The sequence below is a fragment of the Passer domesticus genome, chromosome 2 (assembly GCF_036417665.1).
Source record: "Passer domesticus isolate bPasDom1 chromosome 2, bPasDom1.hap1, whole genome shotgun sequence".
NCBI lineage: Eukaryota > Metazoa > Chordata > Aves > Passeriformes > Passeridae > Passer > Passer domesticus.
The window spans coordinates 102,936,632-102,957,756 of record NC_087475.1 but is presented as its reverse complement, the minus strand read 5'-3'; the positions used below and the strand labels follow the sequence as shown (position 1 = coordinate 102,957,756).

Sequence of the window (21,125 nt, the reverse complement as noted above, 5' to 3'; positions counted from 1 at the left end):
TGGCTTTGAGCCATTTTATTTCCTCCTTTGCTCCTTTACTGTATTCAATCCTATTGAAAAGGAGGGAGGGGGAGGCAAGCCTGCAGTGCCTGCTGCAAAAAACCTTTTGTGGACACTGGTATTTTAGTGCCATAAAGACCCCCGGCCAAAGGGAACATGTTGAATAGATGTGCTAGGGAAAAAGCCCTTGGAAAAAGGCTTTGCATCCACCACTTATAAGGCCTAGTATATCACAGGACCATTTAAATAGTCATCCAGACCTTCTAGTCTTCCTGCTGCAAGACAAATGTTATTTATTTCAATTTTTTCACTGCCTGGGCTTCCCATTTTAAAGTTGTTATTAGAAAAGGGCTTCAATGAGTATTTAGTATGTTGGTTGTAACATCTCCTAGTTTTTTTTCTTTTTCATCCTTCAGTCAGGAAGCATGTCAGTAGCCTCAGAGCACTGCATATCATAATGTCTTTTCCCCAGGCACACAGTTCAGATGACTCTGCAACTGGTGCATCTGCAGCAGAACTGTACTCTACATCCAGAAACCCCTGGAGCCTAACCTGTGGGGGGCTTTACTCCTGTGGGAGGCCCCCTGGCAGAGAAGCTGAGGGAAAAGGGACCCTGATAAGGACTCCTAGGATGGCTGGGCAGGCAGAGTATACAGAGCTACTTCCACATCTTTCTACTATGATGCAGGTGGAATATGGAAATAGGGTTTTCATCCTGAGAACAACTTATGGGTTTCTGGAATAGGAACCATCTTCCTTCAGGAACCCAAGCAAAGCCAGACAGAAGGCACTGGGAAGCTTGCACAGTTGATCTAATACCAGAAAATGGACAGTGTTTCCTCTTCTCTTAGTAAGGGCCAGTTCACACTGAGCAGCTTTGTCACACACTAAAGAGAAAACAATTGAAAATCTCCAGGGTCCTCTAGACCCTCCCTGTACAGTGCAGCAAGGCTGATATTGTTCACCCACCCTGCAGGAGTGGTTTTCAACAGTCTTTGGATATTGGCCTCAAAAAATGACTCTCTGGGTTGCTGTGGCAGTTTATTCCTTCAGTGAACTAAAGAATTCCTCCCAGCATTTCAGCCGGCCCCTGCATCTTGTTCATGCCAACATTAGTTTGTTTCTGCTTTCTTAATAACACTCCTTCATATATCAATTTCTCTAAGTTTTCATACCAGCTCCTTTGTCAGATCACTCCTCCTAGCCCACTTAAACCCTAACGAGACATCTTACTTGATTACTGAATTTACATTTGTTCTACTTAGAAATTACTAAAATGTCTCCCCAGCTTTAATGAATAATGAAACACTATACTTACAAAAATAGTAATTAGCAATATAGCTCAAAATAAATCAATGTGTGGATCAGACTCCCAAAGGCAGGAGGAAAAGCTGCAGCCATTAAAATAGGTGGAGCTGAAAATAGCTAAGCACTTGGGGATAAAGAAAAGGAAAAAAAGCTTAAAGGAACTTATGAATGGCCATGTCCTATAGATAATTAGCAATCCACACAGGTTGGATTGCTAACACTGTCCTGAGTGTGACTGCTCCATTTCCTGTCAGCTCCCCTCAAATACTATTCAGTAAATTTAGGAGTTTTCTGAGGATGTCAAGCAGCTAGAGCAGCCAAGAAAAGTAAGAGGAAATAGAAGAATGTCAAACCCTCAACAGTGGTTGTCCAAGAGTTTCCATCAGGGCTCCTATCATCCTTCCTTCCAGATGAAGGAAAAGGCGCCCACTCTAAGAAAAGCCCAATGTATAAGGATTTATAACACCGACAATCATTATTATTTCTACCTCCTTGGGATGGATTTCCCTTGTGGTGTTGGAAAGGAAACAATGAAACAAGCAATGGGAGTGTGTTGAAAGGGCATCGAGAACATGCTGGCTTACAGAGGAAAAACAATTCAGATACTACAGTAGCCAGCTTATTTTCCCCTAGTACTACCTAAATATAGTGTTATTTTTTGGTAGAAAGCCATGATTCTGCTTCTTCAGGAAGTCACAGAACAAGGTTGGTTCTCGCCAGAGCAATTTATTGACCCATTAACAATAGAAATACCAAACTGTTCATAAGACACATCTTTGGAGTCGAGCAACTCATAGGTCTGCTCAAACAAGCCAGATTATGGCATGCAAATGTCTACATTATATAGCCAGATCATGTCACTTCTTGTACTTTACTTTTCATATTAACTGGTCCCTCTGTCAGGAAAATATAAACAATGCAAAAATCATGCAAATTTCATCATAGCGAATGATTATCTATCTAAAATTTTAGACCAGGAGCATAGTGGTTTCTTTTCTTTTTTTTTTTTTTTTTTTCTTTTCTTATTTTTCTTCCTTTTTTTGGTAACTCTTTCTTTTCCCTCCTTCCCAGTCAGGGGGACGAAATTATATGGTACAACTATCAGCAAGTGCACGTCTCAAACATGTGTAAACATAGAGGAGTAAGTGAGCCAATTGCAACAAATACACTGCCTGAAGTCAGTCTGCATAATGAATTCATTAAATTCTACTGAAATTAAATCAGAAATTAATCCTAGATAGAGAATACTTTCAAACAGATTAAATTCAAGACTCATTTGATCCTTTCCAGAAAGAATGAGTTAATGAATGTACAACCACTTTCTCTACTCTCTCAAACCAGCCATTAAGTTTTTGGAATCTGCCTGATCCTTAGAATATCTGAGGATATTCATGTAGAATTGTACCTGCTGGGGCTTTCAGGTGACTAAGATTTTGATTTCAGTACAAAGCAGAGAAAAAAGTTTCTACATGTAATTTCCTTTGGTTGCAGAAGCAATTATTTTGAAGCCTGAAGAAAATGTAACACATTCCCCCAAGATGCCTGCTTTACAGATCGTACTCTCACAGAACTTTACCACAAATTATTAACATTTTAGTATACATTCCTATGCTTTAGCTCTACTGGTTCCCTATAAACTTGATTCAAAGAAGAATTAAAGGACCAGGTTTTAAGGAATGAATGGTGGGATCTTAACAAATGCCTCATTGCCTTAATCCTATTGAAACCAGTGTGAATTAGGCACCAAGGCTCTCTGAAAATCCTGCTAGGCTCTTGCCTATATAAATCTTATTTGTTAGGGCAGTTCTGTAAATTACCTAATACCACCCTGCCACTGTTTGGAAAAAGGCTTGTAAATATCTGCTGCGAGATTGCAAAGTAAGACAAAGTAGCTTAAAGAAGACTTAAAGCGTTAGTAGGAAATCTGGATATTTGGAGCTTAGGAGACTCAGGGGTATAAAGGGATTACACTAAAAACTTGGTCCTAGTTTTTGCAGTTGGAAGCTGAAAGTTAAAATGCAGGAGGGAGAAGTTTGGCAAAGGAGAACAGAGGATCCCAGGGTTAGGGCAGCTAACAGATGGCTGTCCTACACCTCTGCCCCACCTTTGCCACTGATTCCTCTGTTATCCTGGCCTGTGCTTTTCATGGGGTCATTCCAAATGACAAGTTCTGCATCTCTGAGTAGCTGACTTCAGACACCTTGAGTCTGATTTGGAGCAGTGCCAAGCACTCAGAGCTGCAGCTGGCAGTAACGGGAGATGTTTTCAGATATGTGCAACTGAAAACAAAAACTATGAATAAAGGTCAGGCACTCTGTTTCTGAAATTCAGGACAAAAAACTAGGGCATCCTGCTGACCAAACTCTTCATGCCTCAGCTGTCCACCTGCAAAAATGGAGTAAAAATACTCAGGTATCTCACATGGGTGTTGCAAAGTGATACCAGGCATGTGCTCAGAATCACAAGACAGTTCAGGAGAAAATTCATATTTCTGATTTTAGAGCAAGGTTTGAATACTATTAAGCAAAGTTGTGGGGGTCACACACTGACTTGTTTGAGAATTCAAAATATTGAATAACTGCTCATTAAGTGAGCATTGTCCATTCTGTGACCTGAATGTGGTCAAAATCCCTGAAAAGAAAAATGTGTTCCTGTCATTAGAAGTGTACTGAAATGCATTCACAAGAGAAGACCGTACTGAGGTTGCACAGACAACTACATTTCCAGTGTTGGCTTGGTTTTTTATATTTGCCTTAGCATCTTTAATAATTTTCTTCTAACATAGTTTCTCCATGGTCTTTATCACACATATATTAACTCATGCTGAAGCTGAAGTCTAAATCTATTTCCACTCCCAATAATGTGGTATAATTCACCTTTTACCCAGATTTCACTTTCTAAAATGTAATTAACTACATCATGGGAGCTCAAACCTCTTGGCTTCATCAGCATCTTACAATAAACCCCAAAAAACTCAAAACAACTTTCAGTGTCCAAGAGGTATCAAACTCCTAACGAGAACCCTTAGGGAAGGTGTGGATTTTTTCAACAAGCAGAGCCCAGGTAGAAAAAAGCAATGGCTCCCCAGTGTGCCAGCATCCAGTGGAGGATGGGATGAGGCCAGGTGCCCAGTTGAGTCTCAGAGCTTGTAGGAAGCTGGCGGCCTCAGAAGCCCTTGGGAGCTTCCTCCCACGTGGAGATATGGATAAAAAACCACTCATAACATCAGCAGTGTGCTGGGAGTAACACGACGTATCTCCGTAACCTCAAGCTGCACCAGAGGAGGTTCAGGTTTGACACGAGGAGGTATTTCTTCACAGAAAGGAATGCTATGCATTAGAATGGGCTTTCCAGAGAGGTGGTGGAGTCACCATCCCTGGAGGTGATCGAGAAGTGATTGGACGTGGCACCCAGTGCTATGGTTTAGTTGACAAGGTGCTGATTGGACAAAGATTGGACTCCACAATCTTAAAGGTCTTTCCCAACCTAAATGATTCTGTGATTCCATTGTGGGAGTTATACATCAATCATTCAGTATCTGCCTCTGGGTCCAAAGACACAAGTTGTCCATCCTTGAATTAGTTGAAGCAGAATTATCAGTGGAAAATTAAGGGTTTTTCTTAGCAAAAAATGAATTAATAGAAAGTACATCTTATCTGGCAATTTAATGAATGCACAATTACTGCATCAGGGAAAAGCCCCCTAAAGATTTAATCATTTAATATGTACAAAAAACCTACTGAACAGAGAATTACTTTGTTCAAAGGATCAGCTATTCCTTTGCCTAGTTTTTGTCAGCTCTGTAGCTACCCTGGAACATCAGAGCTGGAATAGCAGGGCTGCTGCAGGGCAGAAGCACAGGGCATTGATAGAAGTGGAGCAAAGGAAAGGCAGAAATCCTGTTTAGCACTTTCCATGCTCTGTATAACTGAGCACTGTTTCACTGCCACTGGCAGTAAAATGACCTCCTGTTTACACCATGGTGCTTGAAGCTTGTGGTTTTTTTAAAAAAAAATTTGCCTATCTCCAATTCTGATTAACTTCTCCAGGCATTTCTGTGCTGCTCAGCTTTCACGAATGGATTTCCAAACAGCAGAACTGCTTGGTATGGTACCCCTCAGAGGTACTCAGCATCCTCTGCTGTCTGCTGCAGCTGACAGCAAGAAGAGTTTAGAGGCAAGTATCTAAGAGAACTTGAAAAATTATAGATTTGGGATATCAGCATTGATGATACATGAAGCCAAGAGAAAATTAATCACATGTGAAAGATGGAACTGGGTGGATATAACGAGGCAGAGCAACAAGAAGCATATTTTGCCCTCTGCAGGAACAGTTCAGAACCATGAAAGAGAAGCAAGCAAGCCTTGCCAGTGGGGCCACTTACTGCACTTTGTGAGATGGGAAGGCTGACCTTAGCTTGGTAAGGCCCCTTCAGTTCCAGGGCAGGTGCTTACAAGTTCCGGTTTTATCTACTGTGGTCAGTGCTTCTTCTTCTAGAGGGATAAGAATCCAGAGAAGTCCCACAATCACAGATACTTCCAATAAATCTGTCTCCTGATGTAGTCTAGTGCCTTTTCTGCAATCCCCTCCATTTCTGTCCTGTAGCAGTGCACGTTTCCACAAGCATTACAGCAAGGTTAGCCTAAAATCCCATCTGCTTTAGGAATAGTAAGGACAATAAAATCCCCACCATCTCACAAAAGCTAACACAAGGTCTACATTCCCACTGCCTTCCTGGCAAACATGCATCAAGTTTGGCCCAGAGAGACAACCACATTTTCACTTGGCAGCATGGTCTATTTCTTCCCTACCCTGGCAGCCTCTCCACTTCTGTTCTTAAATGGCAAAGGGACAGTGCCCTTCCTCCAGGCCTGTGAACAAGACCTTCTCTTTTGGCCACCTACACTGTCTCCATGAAATATCTCTTCTGATCCCTCTGCCTTGACTGTCAGCTCTGCACCAGTGCTTTGTGCACTCCTTGGATTAGTAACTTTCTTCTGGAGATAATTCATGGACACAGAGGCTTAGGAGGCAACACAACAGTTCAGCAGCAGCTAGCATATGTAGGCATGGTAGGAAAAAATCCCCACCTATGCCTGACCAGAAAATTGTGTCCCATCTTACAAACCAGAGACTTGAAAAAGGCAATACAAATATTCATGGTCTCCACAACAGCAACAGCATATTCAGATTTGGAGAAGGCTCTCATCAATAAAAGTGTATGACAGTGGCAAGGTTCTTGCCTCTTCTCAGGCTCCCTGTTAAGCACAGTTTGAAGGCTCTGATCTCTTCCTTAGGCACATCCTGGTGTGGAGCTTATGATCCAGACCCTGTTGTGAGCACAACCTCCCCACCTGGACATCCTCCAGGGCAACAACCCAGAACTTCATAAGCACAGCACAAGCTCAGAATACAGGACCTATGATAGCATAGACCTGCTTGCTTCCACTACTTCAGGGTCAGTTCTTCCTTATGAGATCCTTCCAGAGAGTCTCACAGGAAGATATGTGTTCCACCCGACAGACACGCACACACAAAAACAAATAAATTAAAAAAAGACTGGCAAATAAAGCAAACAAATTATTTTTATTACTCAATTTATTCCAGGTGAGAAGAAGGGAGGGGAAGAAGAGAGGAACAAACCCATCCTTTTTCTGTCCTTTCTAGATAAATTCATTCAGAAGGGATGTGAATGCTATTTTAAATGTATTGGTTATATAAAGAGAAAACAGGCAGAACTACTGCAGCAGATTATTCCACTTCTGTGCCTTGGTTTCCTCACATGCAAATGGAGTAATAACAAGAATGTTCCAGGACTGATTTTTTAAGGATCTTACCTCAATATCAATGAAAAGTGTAGCACTAGTTTCAGTGATAACAGCTTTGGCCCATTTTTTCCCAATTATTTTGCAACCTATCATTCACAGGCACAAGTCAAACATAATGGGAATCATGTATTACATAAAAAGCCTGTCTTACAAACATCTTTCTGGGCACATGTTAAAGGTGGAAGCGGAAAATGTAAAATGGAGACTACCTCTGAAACCCCACTTTGACTTCCTCCTGCAGATGCCTTTTAATAGTCTTTATTGTATCTTTTTTTTCCTTGAAAGTGTCCCCCACCTCAGCTACTACAAACGAAAGAGCTCACAGAATGGGTAGCAATTCTGTATTTTTCTGTTATCCCAATTTCAAGCACAGCAAAGTGCCTCCTTTGCCACACACCATTCAAACCCATCACTGAATTCAGTATACTGATTTCTTCATGGTCTTTTTCTGTGTTGCTATTTTGCCATAATATCTCATTCACGAGCCTTAATGGATATTCTGCCAGGGAGACAGGGGTTGTTATCTCTATTTTACAGACACTAAAATCAAACAAAAAGAGGCTAAGGTCAAAATGGCCAAAGCAAAGACAAATTTTAGGTCCCCAATTCGTGATGCCTTGGATTAGTACTTCCCCAGGTCTTTGTGTGTTGACAGCAAACCTCCACACAATACCAGCTCTATACTTCTGCAAGTCAGACCCCAGGTGTCTCAAACTGAGAATCCAGAAAACGAGAACACACCAATTAGTGGCCACCCATGGAAAACCTCATTTATGTGGCCTTTTCATATCACATAGGAACTTGTGACAAGAGGCAGGAAAAAGCCTAATTCTTCAGGGCAGTATTCAATTGCCAAAATACGAGACCATTCTTCTGTTTCTGAACAGCCCCCTGCCCAATTCAATACATAACCTTCATCACTGGCTGTAAATGAAACAGGAGACCTACAGAAATCAGCTTTGTTTATGGCAAAACTCATTCAGTCCCTAAGTGCCATTCTGTGCACTGAATGAGACAGGGATCCTATTGAAAAAAAAAAGGTACCAGTGTTTGATCTTATAATTAAGAACCACATTTTTATGTCTATTCATGAGAGAAGACAAATTAAAGATGGATAGGCAACCTTTTAATTAATTTTCTGTATACTGTTTGACTTTGAAAACTAAATATATGCTTAATAAAGGTGTTTAATCTTTTCTTTTAAATGTGAACTAAAAAGGGAGAAAATAGGAAATTTCATCATTTGAAATCAGAACATTCTCCTCCTTTGTATAATAAAGGTGCAACTGTTACCTATTAAATGCTTGCAAAATTCTTTGCACTTTCAAAGCTTTATTCCTCTAATCTCATCAGACAAATAAATTAAAAAGCCACAGTGTCTATTTGAAGAAGACGCCTACCAAGAAAATTCCTGTCCAAACAGGAAAAGCCCAGCAAAGTTTGATGTAGATGAAAAGATTGTCTTTGACTATTGCAATTTATCTCATCTCTCAAAAGCTGGGTAATCCTGACTATAGGCAGGGTATCTTGTTCCCCCTCTTGTGTTGTGGAAAGACTCAGGAATAAACAAAAGATGTCTTCCTAAGGGTTGTACAGATTCAGCATGAGATACTGAAAGATACCATAGATCAGCTCTACCTGTTCTATATTTCCATGCAACAATAGCTCTTCTGCTGCATGAGGGTACATCCAGAGAAGGTGAATTATATCTCAGTATATTTTATTCTGCATTCCCAGCAACCACTGGAACACATCATAATGGCAGCAGAGGGGATTAAGCACTGAAGGTGACTTCTAGTAGGAGTACAGCCCTCTGGTTGGGAATTTCTGAGTGACTGCCATACAAATGCTTTGAGACAATTCATGTCAGGCAGGTAAAAGAAGCCACTAATTGATAAACCCCTTGTAATAATACTCCTATGAATGGAAATTAACATGAAGATGATTAACAGGGCACCTCGGTGTGGCGTTCCAGCAGATGTTTGTGTTCAGGAGACGGATGTTGGAGCTAAGTCTAGGAACATGGTGAGATGTCCTGCTGAAACCATAGCCTTGAGTCCACTAGAAAATATGGGTAGATCTGGGCACCTCAGAAACATAATACACCAAATGAATGCCTTTAGAATCTGGCTGTAACAAATGCTGAAGACAGAGTGACATCTAAACAGTCTGAGTTTAGGCATCTTACTCTGTTTATTGGGGAGGTATCTATTGGTTTGGATCCAAGCCCTGAACCCCTGTGATGAAGGAACTCTTGTTCCTCTCTGACAGCATGTAGTAAATAACTATTTATTCAGTATCTCAGTAGACACACTAGCTTCCCTAAATTATGGAAGATGTTGATCCAATCTCTACTGTACCTGAAAAGATCTCAGGTCTTACCCTCCTCCTACAAAAGACTGCTTAGAGCAAGCTGATCTTAGCTTTTCCTGAGTAAGCTCCTTGACTTTTTCCATGATAGAATTAAATAATCATCAGGCCAGAGACAGAGAGCATACAAAAGTAAATATCACTTTATATCCTACTGGTTAAGCACAAGAGGACAGACTGGGCCCAGGTTCTGCTTCAGTGAATATTTGATAATAATCATATGAAATAGTGTTGAAGGAGCACAAGAGACCATTTAGTATATTCTCTGGTCCAGAGATACTTCCTGCAGCCCTTCAGTGATTAAAGCTGCCATAGTTTACTTAATATATCATAGTGCATCACAATATTTTTGGACACTCCATTAAAGACCATTACTCCTATTTTTATACATCATGGGCAGTGGAAAACATTACTCCTTTTTTCTTTCACTTGGCAGACTAGCATCTGGACCACTCTTGGCCTTATTCCTTTTAGGTTAAAGAGCCCTAATTATTTCAGTCTTTTCTCCTTTTACCTCAATCAATTCTCACTATCCCAGTCTACATACTCTCACTGGACCACACCTCCTCAGAGCACAGTACAAAACTAAGGCAGGACATTTCAGCTGAGTGCTGCAAGTGCACATCAGAGCTGAAGGCTTATGAGATGTGTCTGACAGCCTGTGCTCCCACTTGCACAGCCTGGTAAGATGGTGTTCCCCTTCCTGGCAACAGGATGACGTTCTAGCCTAACACTGAACTTGTGGTCCTCTAGAGACCCTATCTGCCTTCCTGAAGGACAGCCTGTGGTCTCTCATGTAGAACTGGCTGCAATTTATTAATCATTCCCATGGAGAGTGCTTCATATGCACTCTGATGCTGTTCAAACCAGGTCCCTGGTCTGACAAGCTTTTCTTGAATTACAGTGGTTTCCCCCAGCTCACCACAGCTGGTTTATGCCATCTGCAGATTTTATAAAACACTTCCTCTAGACAGTTATCCAGGTTAAAATTTTAATATAAAATACGTTTGTTAATGAAAATATGAAGCACTAGCAGGCCACAGTACAAGCTTGTGGCAACCTGCTCAATAGTCTTCCGTTTCAACAGGAAATCAGTGAGAATTGCTCATTGAGTAAAATTATCTACACCAGTTCTGCATCTGGGCTGTAATGCCTTCCTTTGGAACTTATTTCTTTGCTTCATTTATGATAAAAGACTGTGAGATAATGTCAAAATCCTTACAAATGACAAGGTATGACAACTACTTCCTCTGTATCCACAAGCCTTGTTACAGAAGAAAGCTAAATTAGTTTGACATGATATGTTCTTGACAGATCTGTGCTGGCTCCTAATAATCTCCTTTATTTGATTATTTCCACCATTCTTTTTTCTCCAGGATTGAAGTTAAACTGGGTAGTCTGCAATTTCTTATCTTCTGCTTGTTTTCAGCCTTCTGACACCTCATCCATGCCTCATGAGTCTTCAAAGCATTCAAAGCTTATGGTTCAGAGATTGCTTCCCTCACCTTTGTAAATAAGCTAGGATTACTTGAAAGAACCATCTTACATCAGTACATCCTGATTTGTTCTGGCTTTTCCTAGATCCTGATCTTCCCCCTTTGTGGTTCCTGTTACCTCTTTTAGCCATCAACTTGCAGCTGATCATATTACGGAAGATATGCAAAATGGGCATAAAATGCTTTAGCCTTATTGACAATGCTGGATGTAAAGCTTCAGTCACAGCTCTCCCCTCCTCTCCATAAGCACCATAAACAGAGAGAGTCAGGATTATATTATTTCACTTTCTTGCTCTGGCTCAATTATTATTTTGTCTGTGTATTGAGTTGATTATGGGTTATAAAAGGCTCATCTAGGCATGCCAGTAAACAGACGATGAATGTTATGGGGATTTTACCATTTTAAATATAATTGTGTGAAGGCTTTAGACACCTCCACACTTAGAAAGGAAGGAAGCTCTAAAGTTCTACAGCCTGTGACAGACATCTCTAAGAACATACTTCAGTTTAGAAGAAACCCTTATTTCTCAGTTCAGAACAATGGTAAAATTGTAACAATGGTAAAAATACTGCGAGGCATTTCAGGCTCCTCTTGACAGTCACACCCTGATTAAAAAGTAATTAAATTGTATAAGATAAGGAATTGTCTCATGGTATTGTTTCGCTTCCTGATTTGTGGAACCATACCACTCATAGCAAGAAGACAATGAATATAAGTAAGAATTAACTGTAAGAGTTCCTATGAGCAATTTGGGTCATTTTTAACAATTTTTTTTTTTTTATCTTGTACAAAATCTTGTACACTGGCATCATCATGGAGGGTTCCTTTTGCTGCGTATCCAGTTTTACCATAAAAATAGTGAGCTTCAAGTATTGTTTGACATCTTAACTTTGCTAACTTTTCTCTGGAACTTATCCAAATTCTGTTTACTTCCAGGAGATTTCAGCTGGCTTCAGTTCTTCCGTTATTTCAGAGGGAGACATTTTCTTTCCTTACTCAATTTGTCCTTTCCTTAGGGTTTTATTTCTTCTAGCTGGTATTCTGAGTGGAATTTAGGATACAAGGGAAAGGCCATTTGCCAGTGCTGTTCTTTAGGCAGGACTGGTTTCATACCTATCAATTTTAACAGTCAACATTAAACATCAATTTTCTGTTGCAGTTGTCAGTCGTCAGAACTCTATGTAGGACTTGAAATTCTCTTGGGTTTTCCATAGGAAATGTAAATAGGAAGGGTTAAAACCACAGTGTTTCATCTTTTATTAGGAAAAGCCTCCATTCTGACAGAATCATCTCAGCCTGTACAATCCTGTTGCAACCTGCCAGTCTGACTTCTCCAACATAACAAGCTAAGAATTAAAATGTTAACACTACATGAAGTGAAAGTTCACAGTACTAAGGAACACAGTGAAGCGTCCCTGCAAGGGGTAAACTTTTGGTCCAGCTTCTAAAAGCCCCTCTGCCTCAGTTCCCCATTGCCTCCCAGCTTCTCCACTCCTCTCAGGCACAGCCGAGCAGGTGATGCCCTCCTTGCATTTGCACAGCAGGTGATTTCCAGCAGTGGATTTCACTCTTACATGAAACCAAAGGGCTGCAATTTTACTGTCAGCAAATCAGCAACTGACACCTGTTTCTTTATGTCTACCCTTCCAAACCTAGATCACTTTTTGTTAAATTATTTATAAATCCACCACTGAATGCCTTACTTCTAAAGCTGTGGGCAGACAGAAGGTGAAATGACACAAGGCGAACAATGGTCAGCTCAAAACCATTGTGGTTTACATCCTGCCGGTTTCAATCTGAATTAATATAAATGACTGGCCTCATCTGCAAAAGAGCATAGCATAGTACCGTGGTGCCCAACCTGCACACCCTGGAGTACTTAACATTGCAGATTTATAAGGTCATTGGATGATGTTAATAAAATAAATGGATTAGACTCCATTCAATAGTCTGATGAACTGAATGTTAATTGATAAGTCTTAACAGTTATAAAAATAATCAGAACTGTAAATTATTCTGTACATTAGCAATTATTAGCAATCATCCCAATTCATAAAAAAAAAAAACCCCGAAGTTCCTGAAAGCACAGTAGCACTTCTAGGAAGTTATAGGAAGGGTGGAATAAAACCAGCTTCAGAGTGGGGTTCAAATCAAAACACACTCCCCTGCACCCCTGAATTTTAGGGGCATTCAAACCAAGTAAGTGAGATTCTTTTGGAGCCCTTTAGCTTTACTAATTACCAGCTCTTGCTGGTAATTAGTAAAGGTGTATCCTCCAGAGAGAATGCCTAAATATTATGAGATGTCTCTGCTTCTATAAATAGAGATATACTGTGATTATGGCTGGAATTAATTCAAGAAACTTCAGCTGCAAGATGAGTAATGAACGGGACTGACATTTATTGGTCATAATTTAAGAGACTATAAGTACATCCTGGCTTCCCTTTTGAGACATAAATGCCAACCATCCCTGGTTGGCAGGTTCAGGACATCCTGTCTTGGGCCAACAAGACATCTGTAGCACAGCCTGCCACCCAACAGCAGCCTGGATGGAGCATGAACCATTAGGAAAGCAGGAATGCTGACACTGGCATTGCTCCTATTGCAGCCATACCCTTCCCAGCTGCTGCGTGGCTGGGCAACCTTTTACCTAAGCCAGCAGGAAGGTGAGAAGTAAAGATCCACCACTTTGCTGTCTCTGTCTAGGGATATTAATTTGTGTCAGCTGCAACTCTGCCCAAGTGGAGAACTGCAGCAGATACAAAAGCAACTGGAGCACAAAGAAGGGAGCCAGTTCTTCAAATACTAGTGCCAGAAAAGGTGAAGGCAGCCAGACCCTGGTGGTAGTGGCTGATGCTGCCAGCAGGAGTACTGCATGGTCAAAGGAGCAGGGGGAAGGCAAGGAGTAGAACAGATGGGGAGAGGAGACAGAATGAGTAACAGGCGGAGACAACAGGAGCAGTGTAATTCCAAAAGCACAAATTCCTTTTGCTGTGTTAAAAACAAATCACTATTTTCATTACACTATTCCTTCACCCCATACACATATCATAGGCTGGATCACTGTGGTGGTCAGGGAGGAGCTACCATTCTGTTAAATAGCAGGGAGAAAACTAAGTTGTTGCCCTGCTCTCAGGCTCTGGTCCATTGTAATAAAGCCTTGGTCTGAGAAGAAAAGCAGTGGTTTGTGTTAAAGGAACTCAAGGGGCTAATAAACATCCTAGCACTGCAGGAGTGACTGAGAATGGATAAAGCAGAGCTTTGTCTGTGCAAAGCATCTCTCACTTCAGGACTTCTGAATCCCTTTTTTTTCCCCCCACTCTAATTGTTTAGTTTCCAAATTAAAGAAGTATCTTGCAGAGATGGCCACAACAGTCAGAGAATGTATGCTTAGATCAGTCAGAAAGCAGGTTAATAGCACTGCCAGAAAGAGAAACCAACTCGCCCTAAACCAATTCCTCTCTACTGCCCTGTGGTGCTCACAACCATGAAAAGCCATCGAGTTTTACACATGCACTCAGCAGGTGATAGAATGAGTCCAAAGGAAATATAAACACCTTCTCCACTTGAGGCCAACAGAGCTCTGAGGTTACATGTCACCTCCTGGTGTGCTCAGGAGGATCTTGGAATTATAGATTAAATGACAATGGATGGATTCCTGACTTTCATTTTGGACTTCAGATGTTGAAAGGTGTTTCATCGGGGTACCTGCTCTGGTACTCCCACAGCAAGATATTCTACCAGCAAACATTTGTACCCTCCACCATGCCTTTCTGGATGATCAACCTCGTCTTAACAGCCCAACATTCCTCTTTGTAGAGCTACTGGGCTACGGTTATTTCTTTACAACACTGAACACCGAGATTTCAAAACTTAGCTTCAGACAGGTAAGAACTGTTCCCAAATCTACCCCTGAGACCTGTCACACTCAGAGCAAACAGGGGACTCACACAGTGGCTTCCAAAGGGCATCAAAAGAGAGAGGAGCCATCAAAAGGTTTCTCATCCTCAGGTGTCTTCAGAGCACTGTCACCAGAGCTTTTGTTCCTTCTCCAATCCAAAAAGAGCCCTCCCAGTGTAAGGAGGAAGCCCAAAGCAACAAAGGAATCACAGTTCATTTACATTCAGGAAGAGGACAACACAAGGAAGGATGCATGGGCCAGCAGTGCATGCACTGAGCAAATGGCAGTCAGCAATGCACCACCAGCCTTCCACAACCATGCAGAGGCCTCAGCTTATAGAGAATGGTGCTAATAACGCCAAGACTGTGAGTTTCGTCCCATATGGACCATTCACTTAAAAGTTGGACTCAGTGATTTTTGTGGGTGATTTTTGTTGTGATCCCTTTCCAACTCAGAATATTGTGATTCTGGTGCCTTTGCTTCAAATTATCTCAGCCAAAAGAAGAAGCAACCTTCAGGTTATAGCTGCTGTTTTACCTGGTAATACACCAATCCCACAGCAGATACCTGTCTGCTCCGTAGAGATTAGGCAGAACCCACTTCTGCCCCATGTCCTCTGCTATGGACAGCACATGGAGCACACGAGTCACTATGAGCACATGCCACACAGCACAAGCACAGCAAATCCAAGCAGGAATACATATCCTTCATTTGCATCATGCAAGACTATCAGCCTGCCTTTATCTTTCAAGGACCAATGGGCCTTGTTCTCTTTCCCACTAGTGCAAAAGGCATTGCAACTTGGCAGCTCCCAGCAGTGAGAAACTCCTGGTCTCTGGGAAATGGGAGGGAAATATAATGTCTGTGTGGGACAATCCTGGGATGACATCACAAAATCCAAATCAGATAATATTCTGAGTTCAAAGGGATCCACATGGATCATTAAGTCCAGCACTTAAGTGAACTCAGGGATTGATCCCACAACCTTGGTGCTCCTTGGTGTTAATAGCACCATGCTCTAACCAGCTGAGCTAATCTCAGGGTCTAGTAAAACTGGCCTGCAAGGAGAGTCAATTTGAGGTAAAAACTTTTTGCAATTTCTCCTTCTAGTCAGTCAAAGCTACATGACCAAAGGAGAGATCCCTCTCTTTTCCATCCCCAGGCAATGCCCATCTTTTCAGCATAGCATGGACAGAGCCTGGAGCTACAGCTCATTTCCATATCCTGTGGCAGGAGCAGCTCTGAGATTATTCAGGCAGCCTCAGCGTTAGGCCAGGACAAATCCTCAGTTAATACATGTTGGTTCCTTGGGCTGCACAGGTGCCCCCAGCCTGGCATGGTCACACAGAAGATGCAGTGCAGCCCTCTAGGCAGGGATGCCTCTGCATACCAGCAGGTACTGCCTGACTGGTTTTGCTGGGCTTTCGATTCAGGAGCAAGTGGCCAAAGACAATTTGGATCCACAGACTGATTTCTTTCCCACTGAGCACTATCGCTGTCCTTCTCCCACTGGAATCTCTGCCTGCAATTAGTTCCCTAGGAGGGGCTTGCCTGTGCCATTAAGAACAGTTACATTATATGATCTAGGAGAAATCAATGTCTCTAATAGTCAGCAAAGGCAGTGGAGGAGAGGGTGATGGGAGGGCTGTTTCTCTGGAGACACCCTTCTCAGTAGAAATCCCAGGGGTATTGCCCCAGGAAGAGAAATAGTGAGGACAGTAATTAAACTTCCATGGAACAATTGTTTACTGGAACAAGCGCAGAAGCTGCTCAGTGTCTCAGAAAGGCAGAGGCATTGGCTAGACTCTACCTAGGTGCAGATGAAGTGCTTCTGTCCTGAAGTCAGCAGTCTGTGGTGATTTACGCCACAAGTGGTGGGAGGTGGGGTGTGAATAGACATCTTTTCTTTAAAATACCCCTTTTCTACTGTCCACAATGGTGTTTAAAGGCAAGACCACGCCTTGCAAGTATTAAAGCATCTGGATCGTGCAGTATAATTAGGTTATCTTAAATGAAGCCTGAGACATTTTAATATCCTGAAGCAAGAAAACCTTCACTCTGCAGGCATCTTCCTCTCTCTTTTTTTTCCTCCATTTCCTCCTTCTTGTACACTGTACACCTCTGCAGTTCCTGGAATGACAAGCCACCTCACCGGCTGGCTGTAATTGCTGGAACTGTTCCCTAATGCTTTTGCCTTCTCCAATTGCATTAAACTGCATCTTTAGAGGTACAGCCATGTTTATTCATGCTGCTCGTGTGGAAGGGGGAAGAAATGCACACTGCCTCTTCTCCCCTCTCCCTCCTTTGATTTGATGGGTGTGGCAGGTTTAAACCTTTGCAGCGGCTGGCTCTCCGGCGCTGGGGTGGGGAGGAGAGGATGGAAAGGGAAGGAAGCCGTCGTCTATGGCTGGTGATGAATGGGACTCATCTCACCCACAAGTGGGAAACCTGCTTGTGGGTTATTGTTTAATCACTCATGCAATCCAATGGCGAGCACATGCCCTCATAATGTCCATCTGTTATAGTATGCAGTGCATGCAACACTTGCATTTCTAGCCACCTATCTCACTGCCCAGCCCTGTGTGTTACTGACTGCATCCCTTGCCGTCAGGAAAGGCTGAGTTCGGGTTTGCAGACATAGCTCAACCCAGCTTTTCAGTTATGTTACCTCTCAGCTGATTATTTTGTAGGCTCAGATTCAGAGCTGCAGTCAACTGTAGGCAGAAATGACAACACTTAGCTACCTACATCTCTCATGGGCGGGCACAGTCAGTCAGTCAGTCAGTCAAATACTTCACTCTTCACACTGGCATCGCACCCACAAGAAAGAATAATCTGCAAGGTATGAGCGTGTGGACATATTTGTCTCTGAGGGGTGGGTGGACAGACACACACAGGCACACCTAGACACAAACGTGAAGAGGTTTCTTCCACGCCCTTCCAAGCCTGTAATTTCAACATTTTGTTCCTTAGATGCCAAAAAGGCGGGACACCAGGGACTTCCCCTGAAAAATAATTTGAAGAGAGCTGCCTTTATTTTGGGAAGGAAACTCCTGCCAGTGCTGAAGAACCCATTCCATCTTTTTCTCTCAGTGAAGGGTCTGGGTGGGGACAGAGAAAGAGCACATGCTGAAAACCGATGTCTTTTTCCTCTCCCAATCGGAGCTTTCTCTGGCGTACCACCAGCCTTGCCGAGCGAGCCATTTTGGCAATTGAGGTGTGCCTTCAGGTAGAGGAGCAGCAGCTGGGCTCGGAGCCCCCCGCCACCCACGGGCAGGCGCAGGCGGCGCGGCTGCGGGAGCTCGGGAGGCGCGGAGCGAGCGCGGAGCGAGCGCGCGCGTCCCCGCGGCGTCGGGGCCGAGCGCCGCGCGTGCACGCGCAGGGAGAGGGGTGTGTTCCATGCGGTGGGATCGTGCGGGAGCGGGCACACAGGGCTGCGGGTGAGCGAGGCACCTGCACGCCACGCATTCCCCGAGTGCCGCGGAACACAAAAAGACACGAGTAAGCCCAGAGAGGTGTAAGGAACACATACATCAGAACAGCATTTGGGAGCTTTTATGCCCAGCCTGTGATGGTACGGGCAGAATGATCTCTATTCCCCTGTAGCTCTCTTCTGACTCCAAAGAACCCCAGAGCTCCTAATTTATTTTAAAATTTGACGTGCACCTCCGCCCACTGCTCTGTCACTTTGCCTCCCTGTCTGCCTTCCTACTCCTCCTCTGCTCTTTTCATCCCGTATTTGCCATCAGAACGTGCTCCGCTGGCTGACTGCAACGCGTTACCCCCCTCCCCAGCCCTCACCCCCTCCTCCCAGATTTTAGTGAGCATATCATTAATTGCAAAGCATTTGAAAAACCTGCATGAGGAAAAACACAGGATGACGCAAGGTCTCTTTCTATCCCAATCACTTGCCCCTCCCCATTATTGTACAAATTTTTCTTTCGTTTGCTAACACACATCTCCATTCAGAAACACACTTTAACCTGAATCTTCTTTCAACACTGTGCTGCTCACAGGAACTGTAGTTACTCACATCAGCGTGTGAACGGAATACTGCAGTGCTATGCTGTAAAAGACACTGTATATGCATATATAAAGAAAGTAACTAGTGTGGTGATGTGCCTCAGTTGAGATTTGTGCTCAGAACAAGGACCAAAGCTCCTTGTCACTACCTACAAATCCATAATTCTTGGAAGTTTCTAAAATTCCTTACAAAGATATCTAGGGTCAGTTCCTGCCTCAAAGTTCTAACTGCATAAATCCAGCATCCTCCTGAGGATGTCCAAGAGGTTCAGCTTAAAAGGCTTTCTTAATCAGGAGCAGGTTTGGGCTTTCACACAAAATAAAAAGGGGAAGGGTGAGGGGGAAATTATCTTAGTAGCTTTTTTTTTTCTTATTTGCATTATCATTTTGGACACAACAATTTTGACACTGAAATGAGCCCCCACCCAAACCTTCTCATCATCTCAATTCCATTATAGCAAAAGCCAGGCAGTACCAGGACAGAAAATGAGTGGGTTCCAACAGGTTCACACCATGAGCTTCTCTTATCCCACCCGAGTTCAGAGCTAACAGAGGCGTGGTCCTCTGTTTCTTTCCCAGCTGGTGCACAGTTGTCTAACTGGTTGTACTATGAAGGGTATTGCAAAGAGGGTGACTCTCCTCCTCCTCAGGCTAATGCTTTTGTTATTATTTAATTGGATTTTTCACTGTAGCATAGGTTTAAAAAAAAATTCCTTCAGGTTAATTCTTGCTCAGATTTTTGCAACACAAAAAAATGAATTCACCTGTCCTCCGTGCCACCTCACAGCACAGGCACATAAAGCATCTCCCATTCATCAGAAACAGGAGCAATTGAGAGCGTTCTGACCAGGGATCAAGGCTCACTGGGCATCCCTTCCTTTTTGGCATAAGATGAAGAATTGTTTCCTTTATCTCCAAGGTAGAGCCAGATCTCATCACGTTTCCTGCCAGCCGCAACACTCCCCTCCACTTCCCCCCCCCCCGCCCCATCCACACCCTCAGAACCACAGACAGAAAACCCTAGGCAATATAACTGCCCCTGTTAAAGAAAAAAAAAAAAAAAAAAAAAATTTAAAAAAAAAAAAAAAAAAGAAGAAGAAGAATAGAGGGGGGATTCTGGTAGCTCCCCCAAATGTGGATGTAGGCCACCCCCCTTCCCCATATCACCAGCCCCGGAAAGGCAAAACAGTCACGTTGCAGGGTGTGAAAAGAACCTTCAGTCGCAAGATGCTAAAGAATTGCAAAATAGACGTCTGCTGAAAGCAGCTGAAATTTCCTCCCCCCTTACCCCAACCCCTACCCCAGCCCCTCACACACTCAGGCAGACACGCACCCCAGAGACATCCAGCAACCTGAGGTTTCTCAACAGAAAGAAATATAAAAATCTTAAGCTCTACCTGTTTTGTTCTTCTCATACAGCACAGCATGATCGTATTGTCCCCTTCCTTCCTTCTTCTTCCTTCCTTCTCCTCTCTCCTTTTCCTCTTCTCTCTCTTATCTCTCCCCCCCACCCTCTCCACTCCCTCCCTCCCTCCCTCTCTCTCTCCCTCTCTCTCTCGCTCACACACACATACACACGCGAGCACACGCGCGCACACACACACCAGGGCAGTTAGCAGCAACTGGAAGGTCCACAGCTATTGCTCATCACACATGCACACGCTGCCTCTCCCTGCCTCCCTCCCTACCCTTCCCAGAATTGTTCGCCAGCTCTCCCTGACTCGTCACCTCCCCACCCCACCCCCACCCCGGCAGCCACCCCCACCCCCCCAAGTCCCTCGCCAGCCTCATGAATAATTAAAATCTTCAATCTGGACCCAATTACCCAACGACTTTCCCACTGTACAGAGGCGACAGGGGAGAGGGGACACTGCGGGCTGCGGAGGGCTGGGCTGGGCTGGGGTGTGTCCGGGAGGCACCGGGCGAGAAGGGGACCGGGCAGCTGGGGAGCCCCCAGTCCTGCTCCCACCGCAGCAGCCAAAGCCCCCTGGCCACGGCCAGGAGTGGGATTTATGAGTCAAGAAAGCATAAATCTTTGCTTGGGTGGGGTGGGGTGGCGTGGGCTGGGCACGGAGGGGAGAAGAGGGAATGGAGGTACCGCCACGGCAGGCAGTATATGCTGTGCACAGGTGATGTACCGTAGGTGGGAGCTGCGAGCTAAACGGGAGCTGGTAAATGTGTTAAAATGGCTGTTAAAA

The 21,125-nt window shown here is 43.5% G+C and overlaps 1 protein-coding gene across 1 annotated transcript in view; it reads right to left on the bottom strand.

Annotated features, from left to right (window-relative positions):
* Positions 1-20,478, bottom strand: part of GAP43 (growth associated protein 43) — a 58,389-nt gene extending 37,911 nt beyond the window's left edge. The window contains exon 1 of the mRNA XM_064410213.1: positions 20,325-20,478. Coding sequence (XP_064266283.1) covers positions 20,325-20,354 — 30 coding nt within the window. The 5' untranslated portion in view covers positions 20,355-20,478. The remainder of the gene's footprint in view (positions 1-20,324) is intronic.
* Positions 20,479-21,125: the final 647 nt, after the last annotated feature.